At 40.2% G+C, this 19,886-nt stretch overlaps 1 protein-coding gene across 1 annotated transcript; it reads left to right on the forward strand.

Annotated features, from left to right (window-relative positions):
- Positions 1 to 3,106: 3,106 nt before the first annotated feature.
- Positions 3,107 to 18,482, forward strand: sepsecs (Sep (O-phosphoserine) tRNA:Sec (selenocysteine) tRNA synthase). Its single transcript, XM_030722661.1, has 12 exons — positions 3,107 to 3,234; positions 5,991 to 6,104; positions 6,182 to 6,336; positions 8,910 to 9,028; positions 9,311 to 9,469; positions 9,654 to 9,807; positions 9,931 to 10,033; positions 10,172 to 10,301; positions 12,549 to 12,640; positions 14,485 to 14,578; positions 14,710 to 14,800; positions 17,290 to 18,482. The coding sequence occupies exons 2-12, from the start codon at positions 5,991 to 5,993 to the stop codon at positions 17,534 to 17,536; spliced, it is 1,458 nt and encodes a 485-aa protein (XP_030578521.1). The 5' UTR covers positions 3,107 to 3,234; the 3' UTR covers positions 17,537 to 18,482.
- Positions 18,483 to 19,886: the final 1,404 nt, after the last annotated feature.

Genomic DNA, 19,886 nt, shown 5'->3' on the forward strand with positions numbered 1-19,886 from the left:
AGTCCCACATCATGTATATATTATTTAAGTGTGTGTGTGTGTGTGTGTTTCATAAAGCTCATTACATATAATGTTGTAATTTCACAAGTGTTTTTTCTTCTAAAAGTGATGAATTATGTTTGTTGTGCAGCTTTTTTCCCCTTCTTTTTTTAGTGAGTGTAACTCCTATCTCTTTATGAAATACGCCTTTATAGATTTAATTTTTTTAAGTCCTATTTTAGCAACATTGTTCCATCAACCTTCTTTTCTCTCATTACCAAGTGTTGCCCTTATCACAACAGTATAATCTTTCCTCCTGATGAATTAGAACAAGTTCAAACTTTCCCTTATCCATGGAAAAAAGTACCTAAGTACATTTAAAAAGCTTTGCGTGGTTACTTTCTTTGATTCCATTTTATGCTTAGCCTACTTTTCACTGATAGTTAATGTTGATGCATTTGCAAATGAAGATGCCCTGTGAGAGATTTAAGTGCTCAGGATTATATAAATAATGAAAAATTGTTTCATCATAACTTACTTCAATCCTACAACTAGAATGATTATTGTGGTAAGAAGAATTCACTGTAACAATGTCACTGTGATATCAATATTTGAGAAAAAATGGCTATAATATTATGTGTCAAATTTATCTGTAACTTTATTTTTGGTGATTTATTGGCAAATGACTTAAAATAAAAGTGCATGGAGGTGGTGACAGAGTCTGTAACCACCTGTACAAAATTATGCAAGACGAGCAATTGCAGAGTAATTTATATTATTATGTGTGTATTACTGGCATGATCTTGACATGTGTTGTATAAGTGCTTTGAGTGCTCAGACAGATTTTTAAATCTCTTCAGTACTCAGTTATTGTGACATCAATACTTTAGTACGTTATTTAGCCTCCACCAGAGCAGCCCACTCTCTGTGCAGTATTTATTTTGTATATATTGATTTAGCTTTCTTTGTTCTTTTTAATTATACTTTAAGAAGTTTGTAGTGCAGTAAAAATCAGATAAGGGGAGCATGAAAAATGTTTACTTTGATTACACAAACGTGCAGGGGTAGGTCATGAATAATAGGTACTGATTTGCAAATAACATGAATAACTTGAGCTTATTAGATAATACATATATGCTACAGTATGACATTAACTACAATGTGGCATATTTGGATGAAAACTATAATGAGATATCCACATACTAGTATCATTTCTTAAATGGTGCCAACACAAACAAAGGCAGAAGAATTTTCAGCAGCATTTTAAAGACAAAAGACATTTTATGAGAGTTTGACCTTATTTTTTTGAAGAAGATGAAGATGAGGTCAGAGGTCTAAAGTAACCTGATATTTAGAATCCCCCATATATCATTCACTGTTAAGTCTACATGTTGTACAAATAATGGCAGTAAGAAAGTTTTAAATGGCTCTACATTGTGCTATTATCACTTTGACCTTCAGATCAATCTGTTGCCCTTGAAGGAGAGGTCAGAGGCCAAATGTGACATTTTAAATCTTTATATGGTACTTTATATATGTTGACAATACACACCACACGTGTAAGAATCATAGTTTCTAAGTTATAAGGCTTTTTGTCAATTTTTGACCAATAAATCGTTAAGTTGACCTTGCAGACCTTGGTGGAAGTAAGCCCAATTTTAATGGATTGTTAACATGACCTTGCTCTGCACCCCACAAAGTTTTATCAGAAATCATTCAAAACTTTTCAAGCTATTGTATTTACAGACAGAATGACATGCAAACGCTACCAAAAACACAACCTCCTTGGCGGAGGTAAATACATTAACAATGTAAACAGTAAATAGAAATACATCTACTTTTAATCCCTTTGCACCTTTCTCTACAGTTAAGTTAAATGCCTCTCAAATCACATTCACTCTCCTGCACTGAAAAAAAAAACCCTTCTTCTGAAAGTTTTACTTTGAGGTTATCTATAATATCACAGTTCTACACAGTAAGAAATGTAAGTATGAGCAAGCAATACATCATAGATATTTAGTTCAACGCTGCCTTCAGTTTCTGTTTGATTGAAACATACATAAGTGTGTTGTGTGTGTATTTTAGTGTGTGTATAAAGAGGTAATGCTCCATAATACTACCTTTTCTGTACAGTAGTTTCCTATTTAATTGTGAATGAACAGTTTTTACCTGTCTTTGCTTGTATTTATTTATTATTTTTTTAAAGTAATAGCCTATACTTCCACTACAGTGAATCTTTCCTTCTGCCATACTTTGAAAGTGCATCGTTATGGGTTCCAATCTTCTCATTATGTCAGGTAGCCTATTTTATGAAACCTTGTCACAGGTCACTCATTCAGCTGATATTAGAAATAATTGAGAGAAATAATTACAGCTTAACACTGTAGCCATGTGTTATTATCCAGTGATGAATTGATATTTTAACTATAATCAGGAGCTTAATAAACTATTGCTGTTTTCTTTAAATAAACAAATATATAAATAAATCAGATCGCTTGAAAATCCACAGTGACATTTTAAAACATGATAATATATAAATCTGACTTTATTTCAGTTATAAAGTCACCTTAACATATTAAAGCTCGGTGGTTTTATTTATTGCAGTAGTTGATAATAATAAAACAAAAACAAATAATAATGACCGCTAATAAATTGAATACAGTGAACCCTCGTTATAACGCGCTTCACCTCTCGCGGCCCCGCTGTTTCACGGATTTTTTTAGTGCAATTTTTTTATGCTTTTTTTTTTTTTTTTTTAAACAGTGTATGAACGCGCATCGTGTTCTGCGTCCTGATTGGCTGTCAATCAATCTCCTCCGTCCCTCGTCTCTGTCCAGCACAGAATGTGTTTGGCTTGAAAACAGGTTTTGATCTTTGGTTTCCTTCTATAGTACTGTATAATAATTGTAAAAAATAAAGCTGACTACTTCGCGGATTTCGTCTATTGCGGGTTATTTTTGGAACGTAACCCCCGCGATAAACGAGGGTTCACTGTATTCCTTATCAAAAACACAACATTTGCCAATGAAGTTAAAGCTGCAGGGTGCCCACCGACCAGCTGCTCTTCCCTCTCTTCACGCGTCTGCGCAGAAGGATGGCTTGCCGGCGTTGATCACGTGGTCAACGCTCAGCGGTCACGTGACTGTGTACTACTGTCTGTCTCCATGCTTCTCTCTCGTACATACCTTCGTGCATGTCTGTTCTTAGTTTGAAGTTCATGAGAAACACGAAGACGCTTTTTGGGAAAGCCGCGAGGTAAGAGCACGCGCCGCGAGTTAGCAGAGCGGTTCTGTTGAAGCTGCGCGCTCTTTTTCCCGCCCTGAAAACATCAGTTTAGCTTAGCTTAGCAGAGCTATCCTGTACACTTCTCCTGAGCAAACACTGCATTGAAAGCAGTGTTGCCAAGTCCGCTTATTATAAGCGACTTTGGGCTTGTTTTTTTCTAAAGTTGCTTGCAAATCTCGCGGGTTGCGGTTTTTTGGGCTTATTTTTGAACGTGGAGTTGCTTATTTGGGCTTGGCTTTCTTTCCGAGTGAAACTCCTTTAATATCTCTCGGCGCCCCGTAATAAAGCAAAAGACAAGTGGGAGGTAGTTTGTCCCTTCCAAGCCCCCGTTTCCCGTTTATCGCTCCTGCACAAGTTGACCGGGCGCACACCCAAACAAACACTCATAACAGCCCAGAGTGAGGAGGCAGCGCAAGAATGAACTCCAGTAAGTGGGAAAATATAGAAAAAATATAATAAAGAGTGGGAGAAAGAGAGCGCACTTACAGAATGGATCCGAACTCAGATGGGAGACAGTAGCGCTAAAAGTTGGTATACACTTAATGCAATGCATAGGGTCGCCGCACAAGAGGGCTGCGCCAAAACGATGCGACTAAATTATTTCTCTAGTCGGCATTTTCTGTATTTAACAGCTGTGCATTTGAAATGATCAGTAACAGAGGAACGGCGCTGATTAGGCACCCCTGTGCTCCTTCACCCCCCAAATAAATAAATTGTGTCCGCATACACCTCTGAAAGTAGCTGCGGTCCTAATGGGAGACGTACCAAAGGCATTCCCCAGATTTTGCAAGTGTGAAATATGTGCTCACCATGCTGATTTAGTTCAACATGCTAATACAGAGAAGCAAACACACAAAAAAAAAACTGTGCACCCTTCTCTTCTGAGGCTGAGAACCATGGGTTTTACTGCTCCAAAACACAATGAGACAAAACAAAGAAATGAGCTATACTACTATAGAGCTATACTGTTTAAAAGCGGCCTCAGGTTTACACAGTGTTGTGGGTAGCCAGTTGGGCTTCTTTTGGGCTTGTTTTCATAGAGCTGGTTGCTTGTTTCTGTCGCGAGATCTGGCAACACTGATTGAAAGCAGATTTCAGCTAACTCCTGCAGCACAGGGGCGATTATAGGATCTGACTGAACTTTTATGGGGCTCAGCTTCCAGTGATGTCATTCATACAGTGCATTGCAATTTATAGAGAAAAATTAATAAATTACCTTTAGTATCTTGAGTTTTTATACCACAAAATATTTAAGATGATGAATAATTATGGCATATGCTGCTACCAAACGTGTATTCATCATTCATTCATTTTTTTTAGGCTAAACATCGTCTCTTAACCTCAATCTCTAAATAAGGGAAACAAAAACAAAAAAAGCAGGTTAGGGAGAGTCCCACATTTGATAACCATAAAACACACCACACTGCTCAGTAGGGTTGCCACCCGTCCCGTAAAATACGGAATTGTCCTTTATTGTGCAATCAAATCGCGTCCCGTATCGGTTCAATACGGGGCGCGATTTGTTCCGTATTTTCAAAAATGTCCAATACTCATGTCTGTCACACACACATCAACACTAAATGTAACAATTAAGCACAGAATAAAATGCAGGAAATACTAAGGCCAGCAAAATTGTCGTGGATCCTCTTAGGACCCCTCTTAGGCCTGCCACACATGCTGCCACAGACCGGTGTTGCCAGCTGGCGCTGCCATAGACAAATGTCTATGGGCGCTGCTGACACTCCACCACGTCCCCAGAAACGAAAACGTATGCAAAGATACAGACGTGAGTGGGGAGGTGGACATCCATGGCTGAATGTCAGTGGGGATGAGTTTAAGGCAAACTGTAACATGGGTGAGTATGTTGAGTGCGCACGGCGGGCTGTCTGATATATAAGGCAGCATGGATCAGGAGAGCAACACTGCAGAAACATAAGAGGTCAGAAAAAGCAGGCATCAGTGTCGCAGTTCTTTATACCACAGTCATCTCTGGACACTGATATGGTACAGAACATTGTGTTATTATTGATTCAGTTTCCTATTGTGCTTTAGCAGACTATTGTGCTTTGATTGATTGTTTAGGATGTTGAGTCTGAATGATCATTAATTGAATATACAGTAGTATTAGTATACGTATATATAGCCATTGAAAGAAGAAATCATGCCAATAGATTAACACTAAACCTCTGATTCTTCAGACTTCGGCAAAATCATGTCCCACCAAAATTGTCACCATGTCACGACATGGACATAAAATGTTTGAAGCTTTGCTGTTAAAGCCTGTCCCTTCTAAAAAAGTAGAATGAGTTAATGTGTGCTTCATGTGTTACTAATCGGTCAATTTATTTAGTGATCTTGAACATTAATAATTCCAGTAAAAGTAACAGTGAAAGAGAAAACTGAATTCAAGAAAAGCAAGCCTGAGTTTTTGAAGTGGCCTTCACATGTGACTGAAAACCTGCAGGGAGATCTGCAAAACTGTAGAAACGTGAAGGAAGGAAGAGTGGCTGAAACCTCCTAAAGTCAAGAAAATGCAAGGCTGCAGAAAGAGTTTAAATTTAAACGTTAACAAAAAGGCAGTTATTAAAATGAAAAAAGATTGCAAACCATTCACATTTCATAATGTTTTGTTTCTCCCTTATTGCTTAATTTCAAGAAATATGTATTTGAAGAAAGTTTGTGCACCCACTGTATTGGCTTAACATGAATTTGTGTGTCTGACACAGATGAACAGCGAAAACTTCACCCTTAGCGAGAAAATTGTGTCACCCTCCTACATCCGGCAGGGGTCTCAGGCTCGTCGCGGCCATGAGCAGCTCATCAGGCAGTTACTGGAACAGGTATGGCCAACGTTTTCTTTTGTTTCCTCATATCACTGCAGTGCAGACACATCCTCTTTTTATGCTGTGTGTTGCAGGGAAAGTGTCCAGAGGAAGGATGGAGTGAGAGCACTATAGAGCTCTTCCTAAACGAGCTAGCTGTTATGGACAGCAACAACTTCCTTGGTAATTGTGGAGTCGGAGAGAGGGAAGGCCGGGTGGCATCCAGCCTCGTGGCAAGACGACATTACAGGTATATTTTTCTGTACAACACACAGTATATACTCAGGTAGATTTTGTAGTGCAGGAATGGCATTGACTGACATAAACACAGATTCTGCTTATAGTAGTTGGAAGAAATACTTTGTGAATACTCTGCAAAGATGTCTGCGTTGACTCATCATAGATGTGGTCTGAGCCTCATCTCAGTCACTGTTAGAGGCGAATGTAATCTGCCAGCAAAATCTAGGTGAACTCTTGACTTATGTTTCTGACTGAGGCTCCTTTAACAGCAACAGCCTTCCTGAAATTTGTACAATGATGATGATGAAGAATTCTGGAGCATTCATCTAAAGAAAACTGTTTTTGTTCATTTGTATTTCTGGCATGTCTCAGTTGAACGGTGCTATTGAGGTTATTTTTGGGTATGATCAAGATGTGGTTGAAGTGCAAACTTTCAGCTTTAATTCAAACATTTTGCGTTCACTCCTTAGGAGTTACTGCAATTTTTATACATAGTCAAAGTCAAAGGTAAGTTGACACACTAATATAATCATAGTTGTTTTTAATACTTGGTTGAAAACCCTTCACAGTCAGTACTGAAGTCTAAAAAGCATGGATGTCACCAAATGCTGTGTTTCCTCCCTTGTGATGCTCTGCCTGCCCTTTACTGAAGCCAACTTCAGCTGCTGCATGTTTGTTGGTCTCTGGCTTCAGTTTTGTCTTCAGTAACTGTAAAGCATTCTCTATTGAGCTGAGATCAGATGACAGACTTAGCTACTGAAGAATATCCAATTTCTTTACCTTGAGAAGCTCTTGGGTTGCTTTTGCAGTTTGCTTTGAGTCATTATCCATTTACACTGTCATGTACCCACTTCCTTTGGCAGCTATACGTGTCCATGCCATAACACTGCCTTCACCATGTTCATCTTGGTCTCATCTGTCTGAGGAGTTTTTGTTTCTAGATCTGTGCAGGCTCTGTTAGATGTTTTCTGGCAAAGTCTGTCCTTCCTGTTCTTGAGTGTAACCAGTGGTTTGCACCTCATTGTAAGCTTTTATTCACATTCATGAAGGCATCTCTTAATTGTAGACTTTGGCAATAGCCTACCTGCCTCCTCAAGTTTTCTTCATTTGGCTAGATGTCTTGAAGGGTTTTTTTCCTTAGCTAAGAAAAGAATTTGCAATTATCTGCTTTAGTTGGCTTCTCTGGACTTTCAGGACTTTTGGTGTTGCTGAGTTGGCCATGCATTCTTTCTTTTTAAGAAAGTACCAGGTTGTCGATTTGGCCACTCGTAAAGTTTTCTATCATCTTTCTGATGGGCTTATTTTGGTTTTTCAGCCTAATGATGGCCTCCTTGGCATCTCTTTGAACCTCGTATTGAGAGTTCCAGTGAACAGCTACCATGTGCAGGTTCAACACTTGCAACTAACTGCAGATCTTTAACTGCTTAGTTTCTCGTGGAATGGTGAGGGAACGGGCCTCACCCGGCCATGAAACTGCCTGTTAGTCAATTTGTACAATTTCATCTGAGCCTCTGAAAATGGATGACTGTGTATAAAATGTCTAGAATTCCTAATTTTCTGTAATTTTTTTTGTTTGTTTTTTAAATTAGACCTCTTGAATTAAAACTGAAAGTCTACACTTCAGTAACACTTTAATTTAAAATCCACTGTGGTGGTTTATAGAGTCAAAAAGAAAACTATCCACTGCATTATCCACATAATTATGGGCTTAACTGTAAGCCATAAATTGGGTTGAGGTCAAGATGCTGACTTGGCCATTCTAAAATCTGCCATTTCCTTGTGTGCTTAGCGTAATTGTTTCATTACATGCACCAACCTTTTCTCAGCTTATCCAGTTATCCTGTAAAAAGGTCTTGATACACTTTAATTATTTTTGTTGCCTAAACGTTTAGATGATGGTGTTTTGCTGATGCCTTTTGATTCTTTGTCACCTCTTTAATGGTTACTTGACGTGATCTTAAGGAGAGAAGCAGAGATGATTTAATTTGCTCCACTTGTAGAAAATGTATCTTATTGTGGATTGTGGATGCTGGGGTCTTTAGAAACGGTGTTCTAGCCTTTTCCAGCTACGTTCATCTCCATAGTGCTTCTTCTCAGGTCCCGTCAAAGTTGTGATGGAAGCATGGTTCCCATCAACAAATTTTTCCTGATGTTTTTTTTTATTTCTTTGTTTATTTATAGAGGCAGCTGTACAATACACAATTCAGTTCTCATCTCCTTTAACAGGGACACTTGACGCCATTTACACAACTGAAATTTACTGTGTTTGATAAAGACATGAAAACTGTTTGCATGTTTTTAGTTGAAACACACTGTTTGTCTGCTTTTTAAACAGATTTCATGAGTAATCAGTACAAAAACTCCCTGTAATTCCAGTAGGTTTGCAAAGTTTTTCTTGCAGCTGTCTCTGTAACAAAGTAAAATCACCTATACTGAAATATTTGTGAGACTCTTTATGTATTTTTGTTTGTCTTGCCGTACACATTTATTCTACTGGTCTGTGAGATGTCAGATTTGCGCTCGTCACAAAGTTTAGGAAGTCGTTTAACAGTTCCTGTTGTGACACTCAGCTGTTTTGCACAGGCTGATCCACGGCATCGGCCGGTCAGGTGACATTGCTGCTATTCAGCCTAAAGCTGCAGGATCCAGTCTGCTCAATAAACTGACCAACTCAGTTGTACTGGACATCTTAAAGCTTGCAGGTGTGTAGATCTTATCAGTTACATAAGCAGTATTAAGCATTACAAAAATGCCAGTACTTGTGCCAGATTAAGTGTTAAATTTAGCCTTTTCCCATAATGCTCTGCAGTATTGTTCACTAGACACACCTTGCCTCCCAAATGTCCACTTCTTAAAATGTATGAAAGTCTTTATGTAGGCTTAGCAATATATGGTTTTTCATTAAGCCTTAAAACCTAGAGAAACTCAACTCTTATTTTCAGTATGTATAAATATAAGCATCTTTTGCCGCTTGTGCGTCACAGGTGTCCGGAGTGTGGCAAGCTGCTTCGTGGTACCCATGGCTACAGGGATGAGTTTGACTCTGTGCTTCCTGACCCTTCGTCACAGGAGACCCAAAGCTCGCTATATCATTTGGCCTCGCATCGACCAGAAGTCCTGTTTCAAGTCTATGATCACAGCAGGTGACTATAGAACTCATATACATGTCATGTCCAGTGTCCCGTCAGCCTGACGTCCTGTTCAGAGACCACATCTGTGTTTGAAATGTCGACTCAGTATAGAAGGTTTCAGTCAGAGTTAACTATGAAATCTTACTGCCCTGCTTCACATCATCTGCTTGCATTAAAAGGTTGCTATTTTTATCAGGCTTTGAACCTGTGGTCGTGGAGAACGTACTTGAGGGTGATGAGTTGCGGACAGATTTGGAGGCAGTTGAACAAAAGATCGAAGAGCTTGGGGCTGAAAATATCCTGTGTGTTCATTCAACGACTTCCTGCTTTGCCCCACGGGTACCTGACAGGTGTTGTAATCTTTCAGTCATGCCCTCAGGTCTTACTAGTCATTACTATAGTGTTTACTTTGGTGGGGGAATAAAGAATAAAGATAAAGAACCATTTATATTGTTTGTTTTGCTGTCTTGCAGGCTTGAGGAGCTGTCAGCTCTGTGTACCAAATATGACATCCCTCATATAGTTAACAATGCGTATGGAGTACAGTCATCTAAATGCATGCACCTCATCCAGCAGGTATCTCTCTCTTCACGTTTGGCTGCTTTTGACAGTTTAAACTGGAGCTCATCTTTGAATAGCAAGATGTGATGCATAAAGGCCTTCGCTCGTCACACTGGTTACAGATAAATATTTTCTTGGACTGTCTGTCATCAGGGGGCTCGTGTGGGAAGAATCGATGCCTTTGTACAGAGCCTGGACAAGAACTTTATGGTTCCAGTAGGTGGTGCTATAATTGCAGGTTTTGATGAATCCTTCGTACAAGAGATAAGCAAGATGTACCCAGGTGAGTGTTAACAATACAAGTATTCAAGTTTATGTAAATGTTTTGTAAGTTTAAATGTATAGAGTGCCGTCTTTATTTTTTTTATACATTGGCATAATTAAGTAAATTAGTAACAAAGTATAAAGATGTTTCAATGAGACAGTGGTCTACTTCTTAAATGCGTCTTGGCTGTCCCCAAACTTTGTCTGAATTCTGCAGCCCACTTTTATTTATTGAATTATTAAACTGTAATTGTGCCCACCAGATCACAACTCTGATTGACACACAAGCCTAGAATCAAGTATTACTTCTTTGTGATCTTTTGTGGAGTTTCCTTGTTCAGGGTTATTCTTTCTTCAAAGCCTTCCCTTAACCAGCTCACAGCCACGGCTCCGATATATGTTCATGTTCAAAATATGAGGAATAAGTTAAAATCCTCGTCTTTGCTCTGTTAGCTTTAATGACTTAACGTAAATATTTGGTAACAAATACATTACGGTAATTTAATTGATTGTCATAAGTATAAGTGTCAAAAGTATTGTCATAAAACACCTCTTGTATTTCCCTGACCAGAGAATGCGGTCAGGGAAATGTTCCTGATTTTTTTTTTTTAGCACACACCAGCAGACAGTTCGTGTCAGCCAGAAATGGTCCATGTAGTTTAGGTGAGGAAGCTGCCTGACTAGATGGTGCATTGGAGGCAGTACACATGGTGACCACATGGAAACTGAATTCATCAGACTTTTACCTGCACTGTCCTCACACTGTCCCAAATCAGTCCAGTCAGATAGATCACATGAACTTTGTACTAGGGAGCTGGCAGGTTAAAGACCATTTGATTGTTGATCCGTTTGCACTAAACAGTTGTCACGGTGTTGTCACAGGCACTTCCATCAGATAATGTCTAGAAAAGTTCATTGATGTGATTTTAAATTATCTGGATAACTACAGAGCCCTCCGAGAAAGCAATGTGAGAGAGAAGCAACAGTAAACACGTCCACCATCTCATGGATTGCTGACAGACAGGCCACAGTATGAGAGGCTGGGCAGTTCTCTGTCTGAGTTAGTGAGCAGTACAGGAGCTCCACATGGGACTGCACTGTCTCCATTCCTGTTCACCTTGTACATGTCAGACTTTCAGTACAACTCTGGGTCATACCACCTACAGAAATACTCTGATGATTCTTCAGTGGTTGGATGCATTAGTGATGGCCATGATGAGGAGGCCAGACCACTAGTGGATGGTTTTATTTTATTTTTTTAAATGATTGGTCTGCTTCTGAATGTGAACAAGACCACAGAGATGGGGATCAGCTTCAGCTACATGACCTGTGTCTATCCTGGGGTAGGATGCTGATGTACCTGAGGAGTACAAGTTCCTGGCCATCCACACTGACAACAGGCTGAACTGGAAGACCAACACAGAGGCTGTAAACAAGAAGGGGATGAGCAGGTTCCATTTCTTAAGGGAGATAAGATTCTTCAACATGTGCAGCAAAATGATGGAGCTTTTCTATCACTCAGTGGTGGTGAGTGCAGTGCTGGTGACACCAACAGACCAAATAACCTGATCAGGAAGGTCGTGTCTGTGATTGGCTGCAAACTGGACACTTGAAGGTGTGGTGGAGAGGAGTTCACTGAACAAACATGTTGTCCATCATGGATCATGCTGACCACCTGCTGCACCACTTAATGGACAGGCAGCAGAGCGCCTTCTCTAACACACTGATTCAGCTCTGCTGCCACAAGGACAGACACAAGAAACCTTTCATATATTTCATACCACATGCTGAGACATCTGCCAGATATTATTATTATATCAACTACTGTTGCAAAAGAATCTCCCAAATTTGGGATAAAGTATTTCTCATATCACCTATAATTTTGTAATCCTCTTTAAATGGAATTGGAGGACAGTAACTTCTATAAAATATAATCTCATAGAGTCTGACTAAGCCAATGTTTCTCTTTACAGGTGCTTTTTGTTTAATATTCTTATGTTTCAATCACGTTTCTGTCAGTGCTCAAAAAGTATTCAACCCTGATACCTTCCACTGTCATCTATGGCTATACTGTTACAGATTTTCTTTTGTGTCAGGCCAAAGCTGAGCAGGAGTTATAGCCACTCATAGAAAAATGACACCAGCTCTGCTGTAGAAATGCACAGGACTCTTCACTCAAAACTCTTCAGCTTCATCCCCCTAGCTATCAGGCTAGGGGGATGTGTATGTATGCTAATCAAAGTCACTTCTCCGCTTTTTCTTCCAGGGCGAGCATCGGCTTCACCTTCCCTCGACGTCCTCATTACCCTTCTCACCCTGGGAGCCAGTGGCTATAAGAAATACTTGTCAGAAAGAAAGGTAAGCATTTGCACAGATCACCTTTTATAAGGCTGAAAATAGTTCCTCACTTAGTTAAACTTGGATGGACGTTTCCAGCGTGTATGGTAAGAATGTTATGGGACTGCAGCAATATTAGTCATATAATGTAGTCAGTCAGTGAATGTGTTTCTGTGTTGTCAGCATCTTACTCCTAAAAATGGCAGCAGCGACTTACATAAGTTTTATTGAATTGCAGCTGGTTACATGTTACGGGTGTGTGTGTGTGTGTGTGTGTGTGTGTGTGTGTGTGTGTGTGTGTGTGTGTGTGTCCCTTTTGTTTCACCTGCATTCTGACTGAGGCTGGAGACTTTGGACTTGAGTGTGCAGTGAGCTTTGTGGAGGGGGTAGTATGCTATAGCAAGATAAAATTGATCCAGAAGTTTCAGAAAACATCCCCTGGTGGCTCCTTGCTTTAAAGCAGAGTTGCTCACAATGCAGCATCCTCCTCTTTAGATGATAGGCACTGCAGCATTCTCCCACCTCTAAACTGCTGCTGTGCCGTAAATGTGCTGTAACTGGAAAGAATCTGTTTCTCCTCAAACTCAGACCACACAGACATGAAAATAAATAACACTAAAGTTAAAGGTGTTTCAGAAAATACTCCAGATACACTGTATGTATATACAAATTACACATGGCTTAAAGAGCTTTGTATTTAAAAGGGATGCCTAGGAATGCCATACAATACCCAAAGAGAGATATTAGTGTAAAACCTAATCTGCAGCTGAAATGAATATCTAGGAAATTCCCGTGGCCTCTTGCCTGACCCAACACCATCGGGGTTTATTGATTCCTCTCGGCCCACTACGTACATAATTAATGTATAGAACCAGTTTTTCCATAGAGTCTGCAGAACGTCTCTCCCACAGTCACAAGGTTTAAATAATTCAAGCATTTCATCTGTTTAGGTTCATTTACTGCCTCGTGTACCACCAGTTTAGAAAATGATTCTGTAATGAAAAGAACCATCGGATGGTGTGTGCGCTTTTGTTTTAGCCAGGATGGCCTTTGCTCACGACAAACACAAACTTATTGTCTGCACATTTGCAGCCCTGCACTCTCACCACCACTTACACTGTGCTCCTCCTCTGGGATAGTAAATTCATCCTTTGTTATTAGAGAACAATGGACACTTAGAGACACTTGACATCATTGAAATGCTGTTTGTGTTTGACTCTTGACAGAGAAAATATTTTCCCTCTTGATGGTTTCAAACAAGGAAAGTATGAGTCAGCAGCACGCACACACGCACACACACACACACACACACACACACACACACACACACACCTGCAGTGGAGAGCGCTTCATTGGGGGAATCTGGAGATGGTAGCGAAAAACAAAAACCCTGCGTTTAGTTGTTGTGTAGCTTCCTTTGCCTTCCTTTACCCCTTTTGCCCTTCTTCAGTCTTCCACACACTACTTTTAGACTCTCAATGCTTAATCAGCGTATTTGAAGCATGTGAATGTCAAAAACTGCGTTTAAAAGCCTGCACTCCTCTGCCTCTGCTCTCCTGCCCTTTCTAATTGATCCCAGAGGTGGATGTGTGAAGCACAAGAGGGACAAGAAACGAACATGCTGCTTGTTCTGAAGCTTGGAGAGAAACGCACACATAGGAAGAGGGGAGAGTTTGGATATGGATCCACCTGCCTTGTGGGCAGATTTGCTTGATTAGCAAGAAAGCCAAGGCTGCTGCTGTTAAAATAAGGCTGTGGCAGTATGCAAAAAGGAGCATTGTACTACTATTTATAGATCTTGTGTGATGCCCGTGCCAGCTCTTGTTCTGTGTCTTCATTCTTGTCTGTATCGGCATGGCCTGCAGGAGATTTATTCATTCCTGGCTCAGGAGCTGGAGAGTCTGGCCTCTGCACATGGGGAGAGGTTGCTTCACACCCCACACAACCCCATTTCACTGGGTAAGCTCAAAGTGCTGGTTACAGGTCAATAGGTCCTCACGCTGCTTTTCTGAGATAGTATGTCTTTTTTTTCTGGCCTTGCTTTTAGTCTTGGATATATACTGAAGTCACTGTGCACTTCTCTCTTTTAGCCATGTCACTAGATGGTCTCCAGGCCAGCAGCAACAAGGCGGTGACTCAGCTAGGCTCCATGTTGTTCACCCGACAAGTGTCAGGAGCCAGGTATGAAAACTTCAAAAGGCCGTGCTGATAATATGGCCTGGAAATGGACAGAGAGGGGAGAGAGAATAACAGGAAGCGTGTGTGTGTCTGTGTGTCTAAGAGTGTAGAAAGATAGGCAGTGGGTTAAAATTGCACCAAAGTCAAAAATGAGGGGGTGTGGTGTGTTTTGCTTGACAAAAATCAGCAATCAGGCAGATGGATCTGCTGAGCATCATGCAGCGGAAACTACTTTAGAAAATTAAGACAGCCCTTCCTATACCAACCACATCCTAAATTTAACAGGATGTTTCCATTAGATGTTGAGGGATGCTTTCTCCTCTGGGGCAGCAGGCACCAGCTCTGATGCAGCTCTGAAAGCAGGAGCATTAGGGAGGAGGATTTGTCAGTTTTTAACTGTTGCCGCCTCCCTTTGACACATGAATAGGTCTACTTAAGCTTATGATTTCAAATTGAGAGCAAGCTTTTTCCCCTGCTAGATTTTGTTTGTTTTTTCTTTTTAATAGTTTTCAGTCAAGCATGAGAGCTTATCTAAATGTTTTATACATTCAAAATAATATTTATCCAAAATTTTATTTTTTGGGTCATTCTATCAAGATTGTTTATAGTTTTGGTTGAAATTTAAGGGTCTCATTTGCATTAAAAAAAAAAAAAAAAAAAGCACCAAACAAATAACCTTCACGTGTCTTCCTTCCTCAGGTCTTTCCGCCTTGTATTTATTTCCAGAGCATTCTTTGAGAAGAAAAGGAACTCTTAAGATTTGTGCTTCATTGACTTTCACTAATCTTAACAATTTGCAGATGTATACATTGCATTAAATGAAATGCTCTGAGTGCTAAACATGAATACTGTGGGAGTGATCTGGCTTTGCTTTTTTCACATCAATAACGAGCTGTTCTCTTATCCAGCTGAAGAGATTGATTGAGATCTGCATCTGATTACAATGCATTCTGCCTCCATTATGGTCTGTGCGTAGTCCTTATTGCTAGCCAGTAATTGATTTCACATTACAATGAGTCTAAACTCTGCTGACAGTGGTGAAACGTTTCCAAAATTTATAGACATGATTATTATTTACAGTATTGCAGTTTGACTCTGAAACCTGATAAAGTCCAAAACTGTGCTGGTTTTTAGCTTCCTGTCCACATCTGAAACAAAGCTAATAGGGTCTTAAAAAAACTAAACTAATCTACAGTACACCGGTGCAGCAGCTCGCTTGCATCATTGTTTGAAGTTTCAAACTCAAATGTCACAATCAATTAATAATAATTAATATATATTATCCTTTTAAGTTCTTTTAAGGCAGAGCTAACACACAGTGGTTGTTTTGCCAGATCAGTTACCAGTTGTTTGCAAAAATGTGGCATCTGTGTTTTATTTTTTAACACTGTATTTCCATTGAAATATACACTCACCAGGCAAATTATTGGGTACACCTTTCTAGTGTTGGATTGGGCCCTCTTTTTGCCTTCAGAGCTGTCTTAATTCTTTGTGGCACGGATTCAACAAGGTGCTGGAAACATTCCTCAGAGATTTTAGTCCTTATTGACATAACAGCATCACACAGTTCCTGCAGATTTGTTGGCTGCATATCCATGATGTGAATCTCCCATTCCACCACATCCCAAAGATGCTCTGTTAGATTGAGATCTGGTGACTGTGGAGACCATTTGAGTTCCTTGAACCAATGTTCAAGGAACTCAAAAGGAACCAGTTTGAGATGATTTGAGCTTTGTGACACGGCGTGTTATCCTGCTGGAAGCAGGCATCGGAAGACGGGTACTCTGTGGTTATAAAGGGATGGACATGGTCAGCAGCAACACTCAGGCTGTGTTGTTTAAACAATGCTCAGTTGATACTGAGGGGCCCAAACTATGCCAGCAAAATATCCCTCACACCATTACACCACCAGCCTGAACAAGACAGGATGCTATGGTGTTTAATTCTGACCCTACCATCTGAATGTGGCAGCAGAACTCGAGACTGTGAGGTTGCGTGGGAAAATCCGAGTTGATCAGCAGTTTCTGAACTACTCAGACCGGCCCATCTGGCACCAACAAGCATGCCCTGTTAAAAGTCACTTAAATCATTCTTCCTGTCCATTCTGATGCTCAGTTTCAACTTCAGCAGGTCATCTTGACCATAACTTTGTCTACATATTGTATTGAGGTGCTGCCACATGATTGGCTGATTAGATATTTGCATTAACAAGCAGTTGAACAGGTGTAACTAATAAAGTGGCCAGTGAGTGAACGTTACAGTATTTGTTGTATTTGTGAGACATGTTGCTCTGTGGTAAATATTACATGAAGTAAACAAGGCAAATGGTAAATGAGTGAGTGGGATGCTGTCTCATAGACCGTTCTCATGATTAAAAAAGGCTTAATAATAGTAGCCAAGTGCCTGCAGTTCATAATTTTCTAAATAATTAATTCTATAAGTTTTTAAATTCCCATAGCTGTATGTTATTATGTTTTCACTTGTGTTTCCAGAGTAATCCCACTGGACATGGAGCAGACCATAAGCGGACACACATTCCGCGGGTTTATGTCACACTCGGAGTCGTACCCATGTCCCTACCTCAACGCTGCCTCAGCTGTGGGTATCACTCGAGAAGACGTGACGCTCTGCATCAAAAGGCTCGACAAATGCCTGAAGGCTCTGAAGAAAGAGGGCAGTGCAGCAGAACGCAGTTCCCCGGTACCTTCATCGAAGCAAGAGGTCTCTATAGGAGAGTGACTGAACTGAGAGCTGAACATTTCTAACAGCTGAACTTGACCCTGTGCTGCCTTTACGCAGTTCTTTCCTGATTTGGACTCTGCTGTTTGTGTTATGAGTCAGTTTTTGGCAATGAAACTTGTGTGCAGGTGGTCATTACAAAGGAAAGCAACGCAAGCTTATGCCGCTGATTAATTCCCTCATCGAGTGATAATTGGGATATTAAGAGGACAAAATCTGCATGCACATGCTTCTTAGGAGCATCTGGTCGTAAGCCACCGATCTAAATTTAGACCAGATGTCTGTTAACTGTATGTTGAATTTTAATTCAACATTAATTATGCATCCATTTTTTTCTGTTTAAATTGTGAGGGGAAAAAATCATATTGCATAAACATCTTTGAGTTGATCTTTGAGTTTGAAAACAATATTTTTTTTCTCATATTAAGCAGACAAATGGAGCTCACCATTAGGCTCTCCCATCACTGATATATAAAATAGTGAAGCTGTGTAATGTTGTGTTTTGCTGTGTCTTCTCCAGAGTAAGGTAATGTGATACAAATGCTGCTGAGCCATTAACTCCATCTGAACCCTGTTTATTCAGTTAGCTCATTTATTTTTAGGCTCTGTAACAGATCACCCAGAACAGATAATCAATGATGTACACCAAACACAGATCACTCCTGTGTTTAGCAGAGCAAATATTATTAGTCTCAGTAAGAGGCCGTAGCGTTTGCAACATTAAAAGGACAGTTCATTCTAAAATCAAATGAACATGTTTGTGCCTCTGGCTTGTAGTGCTTTATCTGTGTGCTTTGTTTCAGTGCAAGTGGTCCAGTTGTGGAGATGTCTGCCTTCTCGTTCATATAATGCAGCTAAATGTCTCTTTCTAGAAATAATCACCTGATTAATAGAAAGCAGGAAAAAAAAAAAAGGAGCAAATTCATGTGTCTTCTTGACACCAAACTACACCTACCAACCACATCTCTGTGCAGAAGAAAGCAGATATGTGAAGCAGTGTGACAGGATATAAACATTGATTGTGCCCCCCCCCCCCCCCCCCCCCAGCCGAAACGTAATGTTAGCTGGCTGCAGTTTATTTAGGTCGGCAGATGTGCTGGAAAGAAAATAATTCCTATGTACAGCAGATCAGGGTGTGTGATTATTGTTTTTTTATTGAGCACCACAAGGAGAGCACCATTTTGTTCCATTGTAATCAAGAAAAGACATTTCCGAAGCCTCCGTCTAAAACTGTGCAGCTCACATCAAGCGAAGTCGCACTGCAGGCCAAGGGAAATGTATATACAGATTTGATTTTTTTTTAGGTGAATTGTCCAATTAACAGTTTCAGAGGTCTGTAATTAGGTGTTACAGTGTGTTTCGCTGTTATGGAGCATTGGGTGAATTTTAATTACACTCAGCTTCACCAGGGAATTGATCTTTAATCACATAAGACTTCACTGTATTTGCACATCTCAGCAGTTTTCTTAAGTCTTTTGTGTTATTCCCTCTGCTCTATAATCGCATCCATTAAGAAGCAGAGCAGGTAGTGGCCCGAGGCTCCAAAATCCACTCCTGCTAAGGCCCGTCTAACTCACGACTAATCTATTTTTCGAGACTGCATTGTTCAAGTCCCTCCTGCACCCACCCCTCCATCTTCTCTATATTATCAAGGAAGAGTGCGGGGCAAGTCTCCGCAGCAGTGCTGGGACCAGGTGTGCTTGCATCCGGAAATGTACGCAGTCAGCACATGTTGGTTTTTCAGTTGCTGCACATGTTTTCTGACCTGCATTACGAATTGTAAAAGCACAACAGCAGAACAAATCCATCCAGTAGCCTTTGAAAGTGGGCTGGACGCAGATCGAGATGACTGCTGTATCAGCACACATTCACTGTTCCCGAGCTGTACTGAACCATTAACAAAACATAGTGGAAAAACACTGTGTGCTGGTACAATGCAGCACTCTAAAGAGCAGAGGTGGCTTTCACGGGAGGGTTTTTTTGTTTTTGTTTTCTGAATGTAGAAAATGTTTCACCTCATCAGCTTTAGTCAGAAATAAATGATCAGCTGGGGGTGATTTTAATAACTGATTCTGAGGTGCATTAGATGCGGTGCACATTCGTTGTCACTGATTTGCCATGTTTCATATTTTTTGCTGACTTTGCAGCAGTGCTCCAGGGTTCTAGAGAGAGTCCTTTTTTCTGTATGTGCACACCAGGTACGGGTTTCAGTGGAGAACCTTGCATAAGACATCGTGTTGTTTTTCTTTTGCTTTTTGTTTTGTTTTGTCCCCATGCTCCCAAAGAAGTAATCAGTGTGAAAGTGTTTTCATAATGTTAAAATGTCCAAAACCACTTACTGCCTCTTGTA

The sequence above is a fragment of the Archocentrus centrarchus genome (assembly GCF_007364275.1).
Source record: "Archocentrus centrarchus isolate MPI-CPG fArcCen1 chromosome 18 unlocalized genomic scaffold, fArcCen1 scaffold_23_ctg1, whole genome shotgun sequence".
In the NCBI taxonomy this organism is placed as follows: domain Eukaryota; kingdom Metazoa; phylum Chordata; class Actinopteri; order Cichliformes; family Cichlidae; genus Archocentrus; species Archocentrus centrarchus.

Excerpts from the sequence above, each read along its gene's own strand:
- sepsecs (XM_030722661.1), top strand. The coding sequence starts at position 5,991 with ATGAACAGCGAAAACTTCACCCTTAGCGAGAAAATTGTGTCACCCTCC. Across the intron at positions 14,579-14,709 it reads ACACAACCCCATTTCACTGG|CCATGTCACTAGATGGTCTC; the intron begins GTAAGCTCAAAG and ends TCTCTCTTTTAG. Across the intron at positions 14,801-17,289 it reads CGACAAGTGTCAGGAGCCAG|AGTAATCCCACTGGACATGG; the intron begins GTATGAAAACTT and ends TTGTGTTTCCAG.